Source organism: Opisthorchis viverrini, assembly GCF_000715545.1.
Source record: "Opisthorchis viverrini unplaced genomic scaffold opera_v5_311, whole genome shotgun sequence".
In the NCBI taxonomy this organism is placed as follows: Eukaryota; Metazoa; Platyhelminthes; class Trematoda; order Opisthorchiida; family Opisthorchiidae; genus Opisthorchis; species Opisthorchis viverrini.
In genome coordinates, this window is record NW_008751968.1 from 199,534 (window position 1) to 220,633 (window position 21,100).

Here is a 21,100-nt window from a genome sequence, read left to right on the forward strand (position 1 = left end):
GGTTTGGGTCGAACGTTTGTCGTTATCCATCATCGACTGCCTTTGTTGAACTTACAGATGCCTCCGTGTTCAATCAGAAAACTGCCTTGCTGACTTTTTGGACGTCTTCTCTATTTAGATTTTTGAGCCATTTGAGGTTTCTCAGCATTCTACAAAAGCGGGAGACTGACATTTACACCTGATTTCTTGAGTCTCCATTACTTCCGAATGTAAGCGATGTTTTATCAAAATGGAGAGCTTGTATTTCCTAGAATTTTTGCTCCAAAGGCACAGTTAATTGGTCGCAGTTACCATTCTAAATTTTTTTCCACTGTAGGGTTGACGGCTACCGGCAGCAGCACCAGGGCGGCGGAACAGTCACTCGATTCCTCACCGTTGTTGACGAGCTGACGTTTTATACCCATGCGTGAAACTCAAATTGTTCTTGAAAACATAGCTTCAATTAAATTCCAGTCGTCTGCAACCAAACAGGCAGTCATGTACAGCCTCCCGAATTCCGGAGTGTATTTTCAGCAAAACGAAAACTTCGATCCAAGCCTTCACAGCTTGTATGGCTTGCAATTGTTTATCGTCTCTACTTGATAAAAATAGGGTAAATGTAAATCTTTCCACCCTACAGAAAGTGGTGAACTTCCAGATCAACCATCTGCTGATTGAAAACGTTCATCCAATTTTTATATTTATTTATTTTATTTTTTCTATTTTCGTGTAAAGTAAGACCTCAATAAAAAAGAAAATTCTATTATTCAAAGCTTTGCGTGACATTTGGTGTCACTGACTTAGGTCAAACCAGAAGCGTGATGAAACCATCGATTTACGCAGTGGGTAGACAAAGAAATTCTGAGATGTTCTCAATTTTGAGCCCGATGATTTTGGTGAGTTGATAGAAATTACAGGATTTTGCCGAGCACACATTGTCGCGATGATTCCTAATATAAAATACCGCACCAGTATGCCCATTGAGCAAGTTAGTCAGTCCCCATCAAGCCAGCCGCTACGTGAAACCCTTTAACGGACTCAGTATGCTGCTCAGTACTGTTTGGAGCGCAAAGTCCTTCAATGAACTGGCCCCCGTTTGTACTAGGATGCACCAAAAATAGCCAACGTGCGCTCATTTTTGGAAAATACAGCGCAAGTAACCAGGCATTGAACAAGGTGATAAAAATGGCCGATGATAACCTGGTCGGCAAAACAATTTGTGTCGGTGTCCTATTCGATTTGTAGTGGATAGCTTTTACACACTATCGCCATATATGTGTAAGGCAAAGTTCAATTTACGGGTGATGCACGGTATAAAATTTCAGGCAGATGAAGCCTCAAGCAAGACTGGATACGATGCGCCGTTGCCCGCTTCTTATTGGGTTATTATTCTATATCGACCATGTTACATGTTTGGAAGCCACGCGTGCCCACAACCGGTCATCGATATTTCACAATAGGCCATGGAAGAACTGGGTGGTTCTTGCAGCTGGTTCCGAATCCTGGAAAAATTATCGACATCAAGTAAGCTTTTGTCGGTTGTTCATTGGTTTGAGTGTCACCAATATCTAAAGAATACGAGGACGGGTTTGCCAAGTTGAAAGTCGTACCAATGTTATCCCATACTGTCGTGTTTTATTTAATTAATTCTATGGCTGTGATATTTCACTATGAAAGGCGGTGGATGGGAATCACAACTAATGGACACTTTTCGTGGCCTGTATTTGCTTTCGACAGCATTTTCTTATGTTGATTCGATTCTGCCGTCTTATGTAACTCCGATTTTACTACAGTGCATACGTGATCAACTTTGGTCGGAGACCGACCTCATCACCCTAACGTGTTTCATGTGGCATAATCTTATCGTATGCGAGATCATTGCCTGTGAATATATAGAAGGCTGTTGCATAAAAACAAGAGAATCTGAGGAACTGAATGATTTTCGAGCCACCAAAAATCATCTTAACTTCATTTCTAGATTTACCATATTAGAGAAATGCCCTGAGATTCCGCTGTACTGTAGCCCATACTAAAATAATGAATAAACCATGTGTCGGAAATCTGAAAAAAGACCGTTGACCAAGCTACCACATAACTCGTGGCAACGAACAGAACCATTCCGAAAGCAACAGATTCGACAGATTATATGATGATAATAATAAATCTATACTAATTGGTGAGATGCATGATGCGCATTTGAAAACCCTTGAAAGCCTATGAAGACCTCTGAAAGCACCAGATTCGGCAGGTTATATAATGGTAATGATAATTCTATACTAATTGTTTAGATACGTAGTGTGCATTTGAAAGCCTGCTGATGCATTGCTCGCGTGGGGTAAAGTGAGAATCGTATGGGATATGTTACTCATATTGAATGTGTCTGTATCCAATAAAAAGATTCAATGGGTAATATTTTATTGCAATTTGTAACAATTCGATTGTTTGTCCAATGTAGAAACGAACGACAGAATGGAACTCAGTATTATCAAGGACAAGGGATACCAAGAATATAGACATCCTGTAGACGTGCCTCATCATTAGGATCCGCCGTTAGACCAGGACAACCAGGCAATGAGAGGAGGCCATTTGATGTATCCGTTTAAGGCCTTTATTCCGAGGGCTCCTTTGGGTGGGTGGATGTTCAGGTTAGTGGTGCATTGTGCAGACAGTCAGCCTGGATGACTTATACATCTGGACCATGCTTTTACGTGAGGCTGTGTGAGTGTCACTACTTTGTGGGCTATTGAAACGCAGGCATCTATGAGTCTCAATTTCTCTGCCCGAGAGACCCAGATACAGCATATTTGCCTTTCGAATGGCAATAATGACAGCAGGCGAACGTGAACAATCATTTGAGTCTCATTCAGGCGTACGTTTCATCTGGAAGCGTCTCGAGTGAAACATTTTACAAGACCAAGGTTGTTATCCGGGTTCATTAGGATTATCGTAGTTCTGAGGTGTTCGCACACTTGGTCAAGAAATGACCGACATCCGTCAGTTATTCAAGGAGCCACCATGGGCCAGATAACTTCCAGAAAAAAAATTACAACAAGTAAACAGTTCAACCGGATATTTGTGCGCAATAGAGCAGTACTCATTCGAAGAACCCTCATCAGCAATCTGCCATACGCATCACAATTTGCAGGAGCCCTTATTTCTAAAGTATCTGTCGATGTGGTCAGGCCCAATGTTGTGGTGAAGCACAATGCACAATTATATAATCAACCATCATCAATTACTCTTTCATTCTCATGAGGAAACGAATTGGAGCGACGAAACCTCTGGTTTGATCGTTTTTACCTGCTTGAGCAGCTGTTCCTAATGACACTGGATGATGGAGATTGATGAAATGCAAACTACTCAATCACTGAGGCGCAACACTTCTAAAGTTTTAGCGCGTTCACTTCCGAAAGAACCAGCAATGCAGTTTGGAGCTTAATGAAAGGAACTGGATTCCTACCTCTTCATTTCAAAATTGAAGCACCTTATTTAATTTATATTTATTATTTATTAACATCATATATGAAGCGGCTTTGAGTGATTATCACGAAAGTTTTCTGTTGGGTGCGATGCGATAGTCGCGAAGGAAAATTTTAGGTTGGTTTCGAAAGAAACTGGCGAACACAATGCAGCAAAACAAGATTAACAATAAATCTGAATTTACCTGGCTTACAAAGAATTGAGGGGTTTCGAGTTATTGAGGAAATATCCGTTAGCGTGCGTTCCCAAATGGGTTGCGGCCTCAGCTAATCACACCACGAATGAGCTGCCTATGGCCAAACGGCTGAGCCTCCAAATAATTCTCGGAACGAAGCGGGTTCGAATTTTTCCCAAAAAGCATGAAATGCGCACTACAGATGATTGTTAATGAGTACGAATCAGTTGCATAGTAAACCTGGAGGTATTGGCAGGTCTCCGCCCCACCTAAAAGATAGAATCTAGCGCGAAGAACACAAAGAAAGCCATGAAACGGTCAGCATCAGGCTGACCGTGATTTGCTTTAGCTACTCGCTGATGCAGGAACTGATACCCCACCAGGTATGGATGATGTTTTTCATTTTGCCTACTTCAATCTCTCTGTTCAAATCAGCCTCTGGTGCATCATTCACCTGCCATTTTTCCCAATTCAGGCGGACGTCCTTCACGCGTATCATGTCGTGCGTGCAAACAAAGTTCCAGCGGCGAATATTATTACCTTCGTTTACGACGATATTGCGAACAATCCGAAGTAAATATCGGGTAAAATTTTTTTATCCACCTGATAGCAACTAGGCTGTAAAAACATGTTTAATTTTTTAGCGTTAAAATATCTCATGTTTGAACCATATTGCTCATGAATACAAATCATGAGTTGATCGGATTACAGCAAATTGTGGCATCATGGTTACTTGTGTCACTTCAAATGTACCATAAAGTTTACTTTCCTTCGTGTCTCTTCATGACTGTAAGGGACACAGGACTCTGGTTCAGTCAGCAAAATCGATACAAAATTCGAATGCAGCCACTGTGATAAACCTCGCTGGCAAATAGCAATATTTTACTACCTTTCATTTGTCAGTAGTCTGAAATTACCGACGTAGATACCAGGATGTCTTTCGAGTGCTTCACACCGCTGATGATTGGAAAAAAGTCTTAAGCAGACGCTCTAATGTTGTTACAATTTTGTAGTCCAGTGTTTTGCTAGGACTAGTGGAGGTAGACTTCCTTTGGCGTGAAAAGTAGGGTTTAGTAGGAGGTTGCAATAATCGAAAGTCGTTCATTACACCATCATATTACATTCATAAAATGTACTACTGGTGGTGTCTGACTGAAAATTTACCTAAGCGGATTACATTTCCGCACAAAATTTGTAAGGATTATTAGTTTATAATTAATCGGAAATGTAACACGCGGTGTAAACATTGGCGTGAAAATTTATTCATATCAAGCCCATGAGCATTTCATCCCTTCCCATTCGAACTATATGTTAATTTCCACCGAAAAGTTCAATACGCTCTCTTATTCTTTTATTTCAGAAATCCGTTTCCAGGCAAAGTATTCCATGACTACGACCACAAAGACGTCTACGAGGGTGTGGTAATCGACTACCGTGAAAAAGTAATTCCGTGCGCAGCAAACACGTGAATTTTTCACCATATATCACAGGGGCGCAAGTAGCATGACAATGCGTATCCAAGCTCAATATCAACCGTAGGGTGGACCAATCAGTTTAACTACCTTATAGAGTGGTATATTTACTTGAACGCACACTAGTCTCAAGTTCGTAGAGAGCTCTCAAGCAGCCTACGAGCGTGTTCAAACTTGCTGGCGGCCCATCAAGAAGGCTTACCGTGTTCTAACAGTATTTCGGCAGCTAAGTTCTGCATCTGAAGGCTCTAAGATGGCATTTGTGTTTAAAAATGCAACAAAGATGCATAACGTGCATCACCGCCCAAAACTCGATATAGGCGACTATGTTTTTGCAATCATGGGGACATTTGAATGCGCCATTGGGATCAGCATTCAGTGGACACTGGATCAGTATTGACTATCGGTTCCAAACAGGGCTCGCCTCGATGCTGAACTGGAAAGCTGTCCGATCTCTTTGCAAGCAGCAAAGTTTTACCGGTGCGGGATTCTGTCGGCTCCCAAGTTGCCGTCAACCTCATGTCCAACGTTCACATCACAGGTTCACACAACTCTCATTTGCAAACCGAGTCAGCATTAACGGGAGACTCGAATGAAGTCCAGCTGAATTTCTCGTCTATGTATCTTTCACATGAACGCGCCAAAACCCACGGTCTCGATAGCTGTCAATAAATGACGTAAATGGAAAGTCGGAGAATGTGCCTTCGTTATGGACATTTAAGAAGCAAAATTGGTTGTTGTTTGACGAAGTGTTTCCATTATCCTTGTGAATAATTTCCACCGAGAATATATCCTGTGGTATCTCGAAAGCTGCACCAAGCAGCGGGTCATGTGCAGCCAAGGAGTTATTGAACAGCGTAAATTCAAATTTCATCTGTGCTTCTATGTACCTTTCACATGAACGCGCCAAAACCCACGGTCTCGATAGCTGTCAATAAATGACGTAAATGGAAAGTCGGAGAATGTGCCTTCGTTATGGACATTTAAGAAGCAAAATTGGTTGTTGTTTGACGAAGTGTTTCCATTATCCTTGTGAATAATTTCCACCGAGAATATATCCTGTGGTATCTCGAAAGCTGCACCAAGCAGCGGGTCATGTGCAGCCAAGGAGTTATTGAACAGCGTAAATTCAAATTTCATCTGTGCTTCATTTTACTGCTGATGAGTAGTACCCATTTCAAGATAGCGGCTAGTTCACACTTTTGTTCCATCCCTTAACATCTCATAGAGAGGAAGCTACTTGGTCGTGCTCCCAGGTAATTCCCTTTCGACTTTGGTGCAAGCACTAGTTCTGAGGAGCAAATCGAACTGCCGTGCTCGGCAAATACGTCTACAATCGAATTCGTCATTTTTCAGGATGCATCGACTATCGTGAATGTAAGCCGAGTGAAGTTGGAGAGCGGATCCTAGGTTTCAATTGTTTGTGAAACTGCAAATGATGGTTAACTTGAAGGGAATGAGTGCGGATGACACAATTTCCACGGGAATCACTGATGCGGGTCCATCTGTTTTAGGATGTCACAGCGGAAAACTTCTTGAAGGTACTCAAAGGCGACAGAGCACTAGAAAAAGAAGGGAAGAAGGTGCTAAAGAGGTGCGTTTGCGCGAATTTTGACATTGCTAGTGCTCTTGCTGATCACAGCTAGAATTTCAGTGTTCCAGGTCAGAGTGTCGGGCCGTAAAAAATGTGTTTTTTATTATCGTAAGTAGTTTGGTGGATAATCTCCAATTAAAGCTCGAAGAAAACAGTCCATTTTCTGTGCGCCTGCTATATTTTTCAATTATGTGGCTGTTTTGATTTCTTGCCTAACGCGGAAGCACCACCGTATAAGCTACTCTTCATGACCTCTTTACCCTGGCTGCTCACTTACAGTGGTCGTGATGACTACGTATTCATCTTCTTCTCTGGCCATGGTCAAGTTCCCTTTATTGCATTCCCAGGAGCTAAAGTAAGTTCGGTTAATGTTGCTAACCGCGTTGATAGCACACAATTTTTCAATAGGAATCAAATTGCGGAGCGGAATAATGAGGCTTAGATGAACTTGTTTTGATACATTAGTTAATCAGTTATCCCCTATAAAAAATTGTCCATGTTTGAATCTGGCCTCCAGAAAGTGGTATCACCAGCAATTCAAGCTTTGTACGTCCAGTCAAGGTGTATTTAATGAAAATGTCACACAGATCTTGTTTTAATGGGTTTAATTTCGCTCAACTCACATGATTTTGCGATTGGTCCACTTAGACTGCTGGACAAACGTGGATGCCATAAACAGAGACGCTGCCCGTTCATTATTCAGATCCTGTAGCTGCAAGCCTATTCGCTCCAACATTAGTCCATGCGAGCAGTTGTCGAGAGAGTTCACGTTACTGTTAGCAGTGTAGCTGACACACTACAGAGGATATGATGGCACTGGTAGTCCAGAGAAAAAACAAACAAGGCTTACCAGGTCACTCCGCTATCACTTCACGGGGACTAAGTAAAACGCATTCAAACATTTTCCCTAAACTGATCCTATTTCACGGTGTTCCCAAGAATTCAAATTTCGTTCAGCTAAGCCACTTGTTCGTTGGCTAGCTGCTAATCCAACCAGAGGAAAAACGAGGTGTCAGTAAATGCCATACTTCCAAAGCCTATACAGTCAAAATCGAAATGTTGAAACTGGGTTCGAGACCCGGCCATCTAGTCCCTGAATTCACGTTCGAATCGTTTAGCTATCGCAATCTCACGAGGATATTCTCCCCTGTTTTGGTACAGCTCTATGCCAGGGAGTTGAACGATACCCTCGCCTACATGCAGTCAAAAAAAATGTACAAACAGTTGGTGCTGTATATAGAGGCTTGCTACTCCGGATCAATGTTCCAAGATGTTCTTCCCTCAACTACGAATAGTAAGTAACGCACGTTTTTGACTGGCTCTTCTGAAGACCCCGTGGAACAGCACACAAAATGCGCTTCAAGTGTAGATAAAACACCGCACTGGTCAGTGCGACTAAAAGAACTTCTATGCTTGGTTCATTCTTGTTCTCTTCGTGAATCTTTTATACAGGTTGTCACTGCCTCTATGCAAATGGTATGTAGCCCTGGATTGCACTATATCCAGCGTTGTTCGATAAATGCCGCTCCTGCTGCGGAACCATTTTTATACGAGTGGGAGAGATTATTATATAACCGGCACGATACAGGTGTTATTTTGGTGTCCCTGTGCAGTATATACCATTGCTGGATGGATACCGCATTTTTACCAGCAGGTTTAATGGTTTTGACATGACTGCCTATGATTGATCATATCCGATGTCTCTCCTGAGTGTTTTCTCATCAACAATACATATTATGCGTTTACACATTTATTTGTTGACTGGCCGACCCAAACTAATCCAGCTGAAATTGTTCGACATGTTCTGGTCGGTCTGTTTTTAAGAAGTGATTAGTTTCCACAAAATTTCCAGGACTGCATTTCACTGACTGACCCGAAGAAGCGTGAAAATCACTGTGTTATATCGATGTGATTTCACCAAACATTTCAGTGATGTAGTGGTTCTCGTATTCTACCAGCTTCACAATTTCTGTGGGTCCGTGTCTTACCGTGGAGGAATGTAAGTCAGCGTATCAATTCGTCGATAATCAACCTCACTATTTCACACCCTTCTCCTAGTGATCTATACTTTCTGCTGTCTAAACCCCCAAAAACTTCAGCCTTTGTGACAACGTCATCCAACGAGAAAGAAGAAGACTGGTGTGCTTTTTGTAATGACAAGCAAATCGATACTTGTCTGGCAAACCAATACTCGTATGCCTGGATTACAGATTCGGAACACGTAAGTTGTTCAGATGTTGCAGATAAACTTGCCAGTTGTGGATTGCTAGTCCAGTGGTAGTCAGCAGCCATTGGTTGTACTTTCAAGTTGTGTATTCACAATGAGTGAGCCATACTTCCTTAATAAGTATAAATCTTCCGGTGATACTGAGGTGTCTTTGGGAGTCGTCAAATACTATTGACATATGTGGACACTCGGCCCAAGTTTAGGTTTGGGTTTCTGGAGCTTCTTGCTCACCCGCGGTGCAGACGTATGCTGCTCAGCTTACCTAATCCAGTCTTGCACATTATTCGGGTATTGAATATTTCACATTATGTATCTTACTCGGCAACGTAGTATTTAACAGTCAACTTGAATTTATTTGTTGACTGGCCGACCCAAACTAATCCAGCTGAAATTGTTCGACATGTTCTGGTCGGTCTGTTTTTAAGAAGTGATTAGTTTCCACAAAATTTCCAGGACTGCATTTCACTGACTGACCCGAAGAAGCGTGAAAATCACTGTGTTATATCGATGTGATTTCACCAAACATTTCAGTGATGTAGTGGTTCTCGTATTCTACCAGCTTCACAATTTCTGTGGGTCCGTGTCTTACCGTGGAGGAATGTAAGTCACCGTATCAATTCGTCGATAATCAACCTCACTATTTCACACCCTTCTCCTAGTGATCTATACTTTCTGCTGTCTAAACCCCCAAAAACTTCAGCCTTTGTGACAACGTCATCCAACGAGAAAGAAGAAGACTGGTGTGCTTTTTGTAATGACAAGCAAATCGATACTTGTCTGGCAAACCAATACTCGTATGCCTGGATTACAGATTCGGAACACGTAAGTTGTTCAGATGTTGCAGATAAACTTGCCAGTTGTGGATTGCTAGTCCAGTGGTAGTCAGCAGCCATTGGTTGTACTTTCAAGTTGTGTATTCACAATGAGTGAGCCATACTTCCTTAATAAGTATAAATCTTCCGGTGATACTGAGGTGTCTTTGGGAGTCGTCAAATACTATTGACATATGTGGACACTCGGCCCAAGTTTAGGTTTGGGTTTCTGGAGCTTCTTGCTCACCCGCGGTGCAGACGTATGCTGCTCAGCTTACCTAATCCAGTCTTGCACATTATTCGGGTATTGAATATTTCACATTATGTATCTTACTCGGCAACGTAGTATTTAACAGTTCCGTCAACTTGAACTGGTCTGCACATCCACAAACATGAACCTTAGTATACACGTGGGACATGTGGTGCAACATAGTTGGATGTTTCAATTTTGGATTAATTTAGCTCGTATCGAGCTCAGCAGTTATATCGCTGACAGGCTTCGTACACGGCACTGATTCCCTTCCATGGTATGGCACTTTTTGTGCAACTGGACATCTAAGTCCGCAGTTTACTACTCGCCGCCAACACTGCAATCACCGTCAGTTTTGTTCATAAGCACGATGGAGGTTGATGGGAACTCAGTCATCACGATCTTTTGGGGGTTTTCAACCACGGAAACCATTGGCTGGATGTTACAATATATCTCACTAAACTCCAGATTAGGCTCAGCCAAAGAAGGAAACAATCGATAGTCTGTGGGATATCGGTGTAAATTGCCATCTAATATAAAGATTATCACTGTGGCTTGTCGAGTGAGCGTTGGAAGCTGTAAGCTCATCGGAATAATTGTGGCAAGTCCACCGATGTCGGTGACGTTGTTGCTGTCAATTTCTGTTACATTGTCTGAATGACTGGCGTAGGTTTATGGATCTCGTGTGCTTGATTAAGTCTAGCCCAGGGTTTTCCTTCATGCTCCATTATGCCCCCTTTTCCCAATACCAATAAAGTGGCATGCTTGTACGGCTGTGCAGCACCACTGATTCCCGCTGTTTTCGATATCGATGATGATGGCGGCGTGAAATCGTTGACATGTCTTTCATACGCACTTTGTCCTGGAACGGCGGAACGCTCACTTGTTTACCAGTAGTATGTGCTACTCAATATCTTACCTCTAGTTTTAGTCTCACGGTTTTGCCTACATTTCGCCTTTTGAAAATTGCGTAAGCTGACCTGTCGGCTTCACATAGCCCCGTTTTGTCAATAAATTACACTCGCCCGCAGAATGACATCAGAAGGCGGACACTGGATCAACAGTACGAGGCGGTGAGAAGAGGGACAACGAAAAGTCACGTGATGAAATACGGTGATTTGGTAGGTCACAAAATGTCACGGACAGATTCCCTTGAGTCATAGAAAAAAGCCAAACTGTGATGAAAAACTGAGTGAATTTGTCGAGATGAAAGAAGTGTTTTGTTATCAATCAATTGGAAAAAGTTTAGAACCGATTGAGAAGTCATCATTTCAGAAGAGCTTGGTACACAATCGGTAGTTTTTATTTGGGCAACGTTTCGCTTTTGACACAAAAGCTTGGCCTGATGAAGCTTTTGTGTCAAAAGCGAAACGTTGCCCAAATAAAAAAACGACCGATTGTTTACCAAGCTCTTCTGAAGTGTTTTGTTAATTTCCACAGGTGACTCTCAATGTTGAAAATGCTTGATTGGGGGTTCAAGTTTATTGTCTAATTTGAGCAATTAGCTAGTCCACACATCTAGGTATCCCAGCCTAGTCAGTGTCATCTTTCGGATAACCAAATGATAGCGCCTGGTGAGTTGTGCATTGAACCTCTCTCTGCTGTGATACAAAAAGAATGCAAATCTCTCTGAATGAACCAAACGTAAATTAGAGGGGAAATAGATTTACACGTTGACTGAAACTTCCATCTGAGACGTTCACACGCGAGCAGCCAGTCAATGCCTGGCCAGGTGTGTGGCTTTCTGTGAGGAGTGACTCTGTTTGCTATCTAAACTACAGCTAGAAACACTGCTGATCACGGACAAACTGAAATATCCAATCAAATGAGAACGTTCTGCTTTGCGGCACAAGGGGGTGTGTAGAATAACGCGGGTAAAATGAACGACATAGGCGAGCAACAGACTCACTGTCGGGTGATTCAAAATTAAACTATACTTTATGGTGGCGTCTCTAGGGAAACAGCTAGTTACGCAAAGCACACATGGTGAAAGAAATAGTTAGTGTGGGTGCAAGACTTGTTTTGGCGAAAAGTAGTGATGACATGAGTTCATTTATTTTGTACCCACAATATGTTGGTAGGCGCGGTTGAAAATCAAATTAATCTATGAAAGTTTTAGTAGCTGAAATGCAACAAACACACTTCTGCCTGCACTAGCGAGTACAGCCAAGTACACAACCCAAATGTCTGTCAGCACATCGGATACTGCGCTTCGGTCCAATTCGTAGAAACGTAGTCAGTGTCATTTTTTCGTCATGAACCTAAACGAGCAAACTTAGATGTTCATATTACCGATTCGGTGGTGTTTGTGGGACAGTCCCGGAAGTGATATTTATTATTCACTCGTATCCTTCGTCTACTTCGTTTTTGGTTCATAATGCATTAATGTGTGTTTGTTGTTTATTTCAGGCGATGGGAAGTCTCCAATTTGGAAGGTTCCAAGGTCATTTTAAGATAAGGATTCACCCGAATGAAGGGGCAATAGCAGTATGTGTTCGGCGCAATATTTGATACTTTGAATTATCTTTTGGGACAGTCATTGCTTACGGTATCATTTGTTTAAATAATCAAGTGTCCACTCCATATTACAACGCTAGTATAATAAGTTGGATATTTTATACATCGATTGCGTCATTCAGTCCAGTGAAAGCAACGCTCAACATCCCAATCAAATGCGAACCACTGCTCATATTTAGGACTGGCTGTGACCAACAACGTGCATTACAGATGCCACTGAATGTTTCGAATATGCAAAACATGTGACAAGTGGTAGTAGTGGCGACGGCCTGTGAACGAACCCCAGTATATAACATCGGCTTCGTAAATTCAAATGAGTAATTGTGTACTCGAGCGCGTTTTCATGCGATTCACCCTTCTCGGTAAATTTGGCGGAAATATCACAGTCTGTCAGATTTCCCCTTCTGAGTTTGTGTCTTTCAGACGACTTGAAATGAGCCGTCATGATGTTTTTGGCTAGCTGAGTTAAACAATTCAGACATTTGTTCATTCTTCATGGCGAACCAAAACGACATTATTGATTACATATCAGAGGTCAACGACGTATTTGTACTTCGTAATGAATAGTTTGTCTGGTTACAAGATTTCTTTGAGGTAACCATAACAATATTACCAGTTCGCAACTCAGATTGGGCTCTCCGCAGATTCTGGGACGAGTGTGAATACTGGATCAGAAATTGTCCCTCAAAATCTTATACCGATAGCTAGTGGTCAATCTGCAGGAGCAATGCAAAACAAGCGAGACATGGATCAACCAGGTGGTCCGTCCGCTTATTGCCTGTAACTTGAGTACTGCGAGTCAAGCAGATAGCAAGCACTAATCATTCTAGCTGAGAAGCGTGACGCCGGTTGGAATTATTCGAGGACTGCATTTTATGCTTCCACTGACCCTGAACAGTGCACAGAAATTATCACCTGCTAGGCTCATGATGCTACGTATTTCTGGAGTGGGTGCGTTTTTTCATCAACGAGTTCGCTTATGTGTGTTCAAGGCATCAAACTGTGTATGACATTTAAGTCCCTGTTACAAGTATTCAGCTAAATTCATGACAATTTTAGTGATGTCCCATTCAAGCAAAAAGTGTTATCCAGAAGGATGAATTTCGGCTGGAATCTACTTTACCGTGGAAACCAAGTGATCACGGCTAGTTTCTCCCTAACAGCGAGTAGTCTAGAAAATCAATTCTGCTATTCAGAATTAACGAGCTTCTGTTAAAAGGAAATGTCACACAATTGTCTTCTTGGTTCCAGCCGAATGTTGCGGACAGAAAACCCTCTTCCCGAGCGCGGTTGTTGTCGATGTCCCGACGCTTGACTGAGGCCACAACCGAGGAAGCAAACCAAAAGGGTTTGCGAAAATTGCACCGTGCACTTCGGGTTTGTAGTTTCTTTTTCTTGTGCAGATGATAATCAAACAAGTAACTTATTATACGTTAAAGGGATATTTCATGAAGTATCCCATTTGTGTGGTGAAAAGTTGTCGAAGAAGCATGATACATGACATGGGTTCAGCATTTTTAATTGTCGTTTCTGGAAGCCTCCTAACTATTCAACGTGGTTTGCTTAGATTTGCAAGAAATCTCTTTTATATACGTTCATAGTCACACCAATCTAGTTTCAACGTGTGTCCCTGTTCTGGCAATTTTTCCGGTGATTCCACACCAAAGGGAATCACTGCAATCGAGTCGCGAGGACATTTCAACCCCGGACATCTGACATTCGAGGCGAGCGTGTAATGGCTCCTCCATTAGCGCACGTTGGACGCATCTCCATTGTCAAGTCTGAAAAGGCGAACGGGTTCACACGGTAGGGATGTGAATGGTGGGCCCGACTCATCGGTGGCGTGACACACGCTTGAATTCCACTGGGCAACTTTTTCGTTCCAAGTGGGGTTTTGCAGGATGGATATTTTTGCTCATAATCTGTTGCTTATCCGTCGAAATCTATTCCGCATGCTTTTGTTTAGCTCGGTCATATCGTCAAAGAAACGTTTCTCGACATTGTCACTGATGTGACAACCCACCACCAGCCAACGGTAAAGGGCTTGTCCAAGAAGGGTGGGCTCATATGTTTCGAGGCCGTATTCGATCGATTCCAGACGCACTGCTTCACAATTCAGCAAGTGAGTTGACCACGTGGTGCATGCAATAAGGTATCGAAAAATATGTATACCTTACTGCCAATGTATTCACTCTTGGCGTAACGTTAGGTGAGCTACAGTCCCAAAACACCTTCTAGTTGAACTATCAGCAAATAACCTTTAAGTTAGGAGATTTCGGTGCAAATCCGGCACTTATATTATTATTACCACCCTCGTTTTTTTTTCTTCTTCGTTGACGTTAATCCAGCAACAGGTGGTTAATCACTACAACAGTTCATGAGATATATTTTGGGCGAAATTACTTATGAACCCGTTTTCACAAAGTTGTTCAAAGAAGTTGGGAATTGATGTAACTAAATAGGGATTTTAAACAAGCCGAAGTGTTATCGAATGGGATCTTCCAAAACCAGGATTGACCATAGGGGTGTGCGAGATTGACAGTAGCTGAATGATGTTGCATAAGTTCAGTTTAGTTCAGTTCAGTTAGGTGCAGTTAAGTTGAGTTCAGTTGAGTTCACTTCAGTTCAGTTAAACTCGGTTCACTTCGGTTCAGTTGATTTCAATTCATTTCAGCTCATTTCAATTCAGTTCAGTTCAGTTCAGTTCAGTTCAGTTCAGTTCAGTTCAGGTCAGTTCAGTTCGGTTCAGTTCAGTTCAGCTCAGTTGAGTTCAGGTCATTATAGTTGTTCAGCTGGTCGGACAGGGCCTCTTGTCCTTCCTAGCATAAATGATTCACCAGCCGGCGCACACCGACCACTAGAGAGTAATGACACAGACTCGTCTTCCGGATGGTTCGTGTGTTCAACAGTCATACGGATTGGAGTCCAGCAAGATTTGGCCAGTAATTTTGGCAAAAATTATTAGTATTTTATTCAGAAAGGCACAATTTTCTGGAAAATGTATAGAAAAAAGCGACGTCCAAACACCTGCAACCTGGAGCCATCGGCACGATAAAGCGGTGGAAAGAAAGTAACATGGTAATACCACATTATTGATGAACTCGGGATAGATCGTATCAGTATCTCTGTTTTACTTTCCGTGGGTTTCAAAGATTTAACTTTCTGCCTATATAATCTCTAAGACAGATTGTTCGGAAACGTTCGGTTCCCATCGTAGATAGCTTGCTTGAAAGGGCAAACATGCTCAGCTAATGGCACCGGCGGACTCACCCGGTTCCCAACATATAGACTGATAGTACTGTGCTTTTCTACACCTGTTTTAGTAGGGGGTTATTTCTGGGGTAATTTTATTATTTATAGTTAGTTCGCAAAGCATAATAGACCATTGTTGATTCCAAGAATCGTTCGAAAATTTCAGTAACGTCATCGCAGCATTAACGATTTTCTCTTCTAACAAAGATTTACTTATGAGTTGTAACATTTGCCTTTTTTTAAGATTTAAAGTTTTCATTAAACAAATTTGGGTTTGGTCAGATGATATCCACTCTCCAAATCCCGAGTCGTCGATTGCGAGAAGGCGTGATTATTTGCTACTGAATCAGGTGTTATGGTCAATTAGTGTACACAGTTCACTGACTAACATATGTAACTTCGGTGGATTATCAACAAGCAAATTTGCCTGAGTGATTTCAAAATTGCATAAACGATCTTGAGCGGTTACTCTTACCGCACATTCATCGTCGATTACTGTTGCAACCAGAAGCTTATCCTATCATGGACTTCGTCATTATTTCAAATACCTCATTAACCGCACAACAGTTCGTCGTCCGCAGTCACTCAGTCATTTTTCTCACCAGGTGATAGAAGAGTATGATTATCAGTACCCCTCATGCGTGATGAATATTTCGTTTGCATGCCTTGATCGAGTTCCTGATTGGGATTCCGTTATCCCTGTGTCTTTAGGTTCCCGAGGTTGGTCAGCAAACAACTCATTTAATGGAGTTGTGCAAATTCGGATACGAGGCCGAAATACTCATCCAGTCTGTCTACAATGTCTGTTCCTAGCAGATTCGCAACCTGTTGTGTGATTCTGCCGAAATAAAGTGGATATAAAATGCTTCATATTTTGTTCGATATCGTCATATGACATGGGTTATGTTTTCCGACCAAAGCTGTGGATCAGAGGTAGTTCGGTAAGAATCGAACAAAATAGGTGAAACCGTTCGGATCCTCATGACTTTCTCCAATTTGACGCAACGTTGCACGATGATGCACATAACGAATAGAACAGATCTGCCAAACGACACAAGTAAACAGTATTTTAGGTTGTCTGTTGACTTAAACGCACTGCTCAAATTCCAATTTCCGCTTTTTCACTCTCACCGGACTAGAGACAGGTTGTCAAACTCAACCCTATAGAATTTTAATAAGTTCCCACACAACCAGTCACAACTTCATCGGATATTTCGTTGAAGTCCTTGGGATGGTGCCAGTTACTCTAGCAATCGGACTGGAAAGCAATCTTCTGGAATCCTCTGTTTCTTACAGGCATATTCTTACGAGACAGCTAGCGTGTTGTTGTTGTATTAGAATCAACAATATATGTGTGTGTATGCGCGCGAAACGGGAGCATCCTCAAGCCAAAGCGCGATGTATATAGTCAAGGATCGTTTAGAAGTTCCATCCAAAGAAGCAGTTTTGTATAAGCCGCATGCGCGGTACCGCACGGGAGCCAACACAAAGGGAAGACCGATTAACAGGGTAGGAATAATACATGCTTATGAACCGAACAATAGAACGCCAAGCGACAACGCAGGCCGGTTGGCCACACGGTTAATGCACAGCAAAAACAGTACGACGGTTCTTGAAACGGCAGCCCACCAAAACGCTTCCTGATTACTCTTAAATGGCACGTCATCATTCGCTGTTCGGTAAGTATTTTCAGCGATAGGCAACTTAAGGGCAATGCATTTGTCATCCCTGTAAATCTCAGTCTTGTTACTCTATGTGATCAGTAGTCAACATTGTTGAGAGTTAGCATTTTCTTCTATTGTAAGGAATGCTTTTCACCCGAACAGTTCACTGACACCTTACGACACATAAGCAAAAAGCCAGAGCCTATTAATCCACCCAAAACCTCAAATTAAACAGCAATTTGATTGGTTCCGCTACGCACATAATTTAGCGGTCGTTCAGGGCAGGTTATCGCCAACAATTTTGTTCCTAATTCAGTGCCTGTTGCCTGGTGCCTGGTTCACCACACTTTCATTCCAAACGAGCAAACGCGGGAGTGACTAACAGGTACATGGGGCCCACGCTTTTTACGATTCACTAGGCTATCAAATGCGCACTAGTGATCACCCATAAATATCGATGGTGCTTTTATGGGCCTCTATGAAATGCATGAATGCTTATCAACTTCGGTCGTGCTTCTATGGCATGAATGAACACTCGTCGGCTTTTGCTGAATTGATTGAATGATTGACAGTCCTGGATGCTAGCCGTGTTTCCTATCCAAATTTTTATTAGGGCTCTAGGGTCGCCGTAGGTTTCGTGTATCTTATGGTTAATTATAGGGATCTGAACTTCAAATAGGAATACCCCCATTTGCATATTATCTTCGTTCTAACAGGGACTCCAGTGAACGGGATAAATTTCCCGTGTATACCGGTACCTTCCAAATGGATTGCAAATTGAATTCATTTAGGCATTACGTCAAATGATCAGTTCCTTCATTCCCATCTTTGCGCAACTTATTCTTGGTGTTGTTTGTCCAAAAGTTAAATTATGAAATAATATGGTAATTTGCCCAATCGAAATTCCATGGTCAGGCAAAATATGAACTGTCGATTGTGTTTTTAGGTCGTAGTTTAACTAACGTGAATGAACGCCTTTGGTATTCAAAATATAAGGCATAGGTTTGAGCAAGCGCAAAGAACTTGACACTTCATATTTTGTCCCAGGGTGGCTAGAACACCACAGTCATTTCGATCGACCTAGTCTTGAACGCCACCGATTCTAATTTGGTGCTGCCGTGGTCCCCGCGTCCTTAGACGGAAGCGGAAAGTGTTGAGTGCTACGAGATGGCAAACACAGGATGCAGCAAGACACACGGCCTACTTCAACAGAGGGCCTACTGGCCCAGGATGAGAAGTGAGATATTGGATAATTTGGTGTACTGTAAGTGGAGCTAACTGATGGAAGTGGATGCGACCGGGTCTCAGAAATAGGCGTGCTATGATCCGTTGATATCGTGGGCTCTTTGCGGCTCGGCAGCAGGATGAAATCCTTATATCACGATAGTGATATAGCAACAGTCGCGATAGATTGAAGCGGCAGCTGTGTCAAATCAACGGGTAACAAAAATGAGTGGAGTAGCAACGCGTCACAATGTGGCCAACCATGTGTTTCCAAAAATGATCCTAACCAATCAGAGGCCTTGCTTTGAGTGCGAAGAGTTTAGGGTTTGCTTGCAGAAGCTGAACATCAGACAGCTAAAGATTGCACCATACCACACGCACACAAGTGGTTTAACCGAACATAATAACCGATTGATCACGGAGCTGAATGGTACCGATTGTGTTGCAGAATGAAGCTACAGTCAGGTCGAATAAGAAGCACTGGCCAATAATTATGCCGTGTGTTGAGGATATCAATACCCCCCAGAAAACGCTGTGTTTTTATGTGTGCTAGCGAACTCCCGACATCTTCAATGTCAAACTGTGAAAAATCAATGGCCTATTTATACTCCAAGGAAATTTAAATCCGACTACGTACAGGATACCTTTCTTTCCACCGACTCGGGTTCGGAAGCTCCATGCATCGCCTGTTGATCGTGTGTCGTTGGATTATTAAAGTGTGTGTCCGAGGTTTTCGTCTTCTTACTATTCGCCGTGCTAGGAGTCTGGACCAAGCAACATAGCTGGGGATAGTGTACTGCTACAATCCGCATTATCATATTGTTTGCTCGCTGCGTGACAGAACCGTAACACCGTGAAAAAAGGTCCACAAGCTGCTTTATGCTCGCACAATTATTTTAATTACATACCAAAACATAATTATTCGTGTTCAGACCACAGAAGGACATTTCTGTCTATCTGCCAATCGACTTTAAAGATGAGCTACCGTGATTCACCGTTAAAACCTTAGTATCAAGTTCAAATCTACCGACAAGACCGGTCAGGTGGATGAACTGCCATGACTTTTAGAAAACAGGCTCAGAAGATTCAGTTTTAGCTAAGATGTCGACTGAATTAAAAATAACACGTACACTAACGAAGGTCATCTAAAATACTCCTGTCACTTCCGTTATGATAGGCAAGGCAACCGCACAGGATCCGCTGCTGAGACAAGTGACCACCAAACGTTGAAAAAAACGAATGCTTGCTTCAGCATTATCCAACACGATCGGCACATTCCGCTGTTGAAGACTGTTTATTGTTCGCAGAAAGCGATGTCGTGCCAGAGTAGCTACAAAGGCTCGATTTGCATCATTTTTATAACAGGCATGCCGCTGAAACCGTACCGTTGATCCGAGGCTGTCGTTATCGTGCTCATACTGACAGCCCTCGTTGGCCACAAGCCTGCAGTAAAAAAAACATTGCAGAACGATGATGACGGCAACGAGTTTTCTGCATGTATGTTGTATGAAGTCCAGAGAAAACATGCTCAATTTTTATATACCAGACCCTCTTCACTTACATTCAAAGGGAATAAAGTGTCAATAAATCCGGTGCAAGGAAAGTCAGAATTCTGAAACGTATTCCACCATACCGGAAAAATTTGGAGACCTTCAAACCTTACCAAAATCGCCATAGATGGAACTTCAGAAATATCGGCAAATCCAGTTTCTCAATGGACGCTGAAGTGATGAATCAGACCAGCATCTTTGAACTTATGATGTTAAGCACCGGGTTTGATCACTCACCGTCAACATAGCATCTGTTTCGTAATGAAATGATTGATTCCCTAGAAAGTTTGATACATAAACACCTGGCGGATCAGGCGATCCCACTGAGGTGATACGGTGAAGACCGACTACTTTTATTAATGTACATCGCAGTGGATACCGTCAAGCCCGGAGTCACTCATATTGATAGCACCCCATGAATTTTCAGAAAGAGTCAAACCTGTAAGTATTCGTTGAAAAAAAAATTTGCATGACTGAGAAAACGTATGCCGATACCCGTGTAACGGTGATAGTACTGATCGGGAGGCACGCGAGTAGTATGTGTTGTTCGTAGAATTTCATTTGGGTCGATTGAAAAATGGAATTCTGTTGCGGAATTCGTGGGATCACTGTGGAATATTTGCTTGGATTTCACCAACAAATGGGTGGAGGCATCGAATCTCTAGGAAGACTCGTTCGGGAGAAGATCTGTGTCCGGTTTTTGGAACTAAGATGCAGGTTAGTGTTTTGCTTCCCTGTTCAATGGTCTGTAACCGGTCAGTTGGCATTTCCGAATAAATATCTCCATAGCAAGTGTCTTCTTGCTTTCATTTGGTGCCGTGACCGGGATAAGGATGAAGATTCCGTGGCCGCAACCATTTGAGGATGGGGATGTTCGGACCTTCCTGGAGGACTTTGAGGAGGT

The 21,100-nt window shown here is 42.4% G+C and overlaps 1 protein-coding gene across 1 annotated transcript; it reads left to right on the top strand.

The window, feature by feature from the left end:
* Positions 1 to 1,308: 1,308 nt before the first annotated feature.
* On the top strand, positions 1,309 to 16,571 carry T265_09853 (hypothetical protein; the record flags this gene model as incomplete). Its single annotated transcript, XM_009176051.1, has 14 exons — positions 1,309 to 1,503; positions 4,110 to 4,207; positions 4,995 to 5,076; positions 6,621 to 6,700; positions 6,980 to 7,055; positions 7,862 to 7,994; positions 8,800 to 8,974; positions 9,587 to 9,749; positions 11,021 to 11,110; positions 12,399 to 12,476; positions 13,758 to 13,883; positions 14,473 to 14,628; positions 15,091 to 15,402; positions 16,470 to 16,571. 14 exons carry the CDS (start codon positions 1,309 to 1,311, stop codon positions 16,569 to 16,571), a joined length of 1,866 nt encoding a protein of 621 aa, XP_009174315.1.
* Positions 16,572 to 21,100: the final 4,529 nt, after the last annotated feature.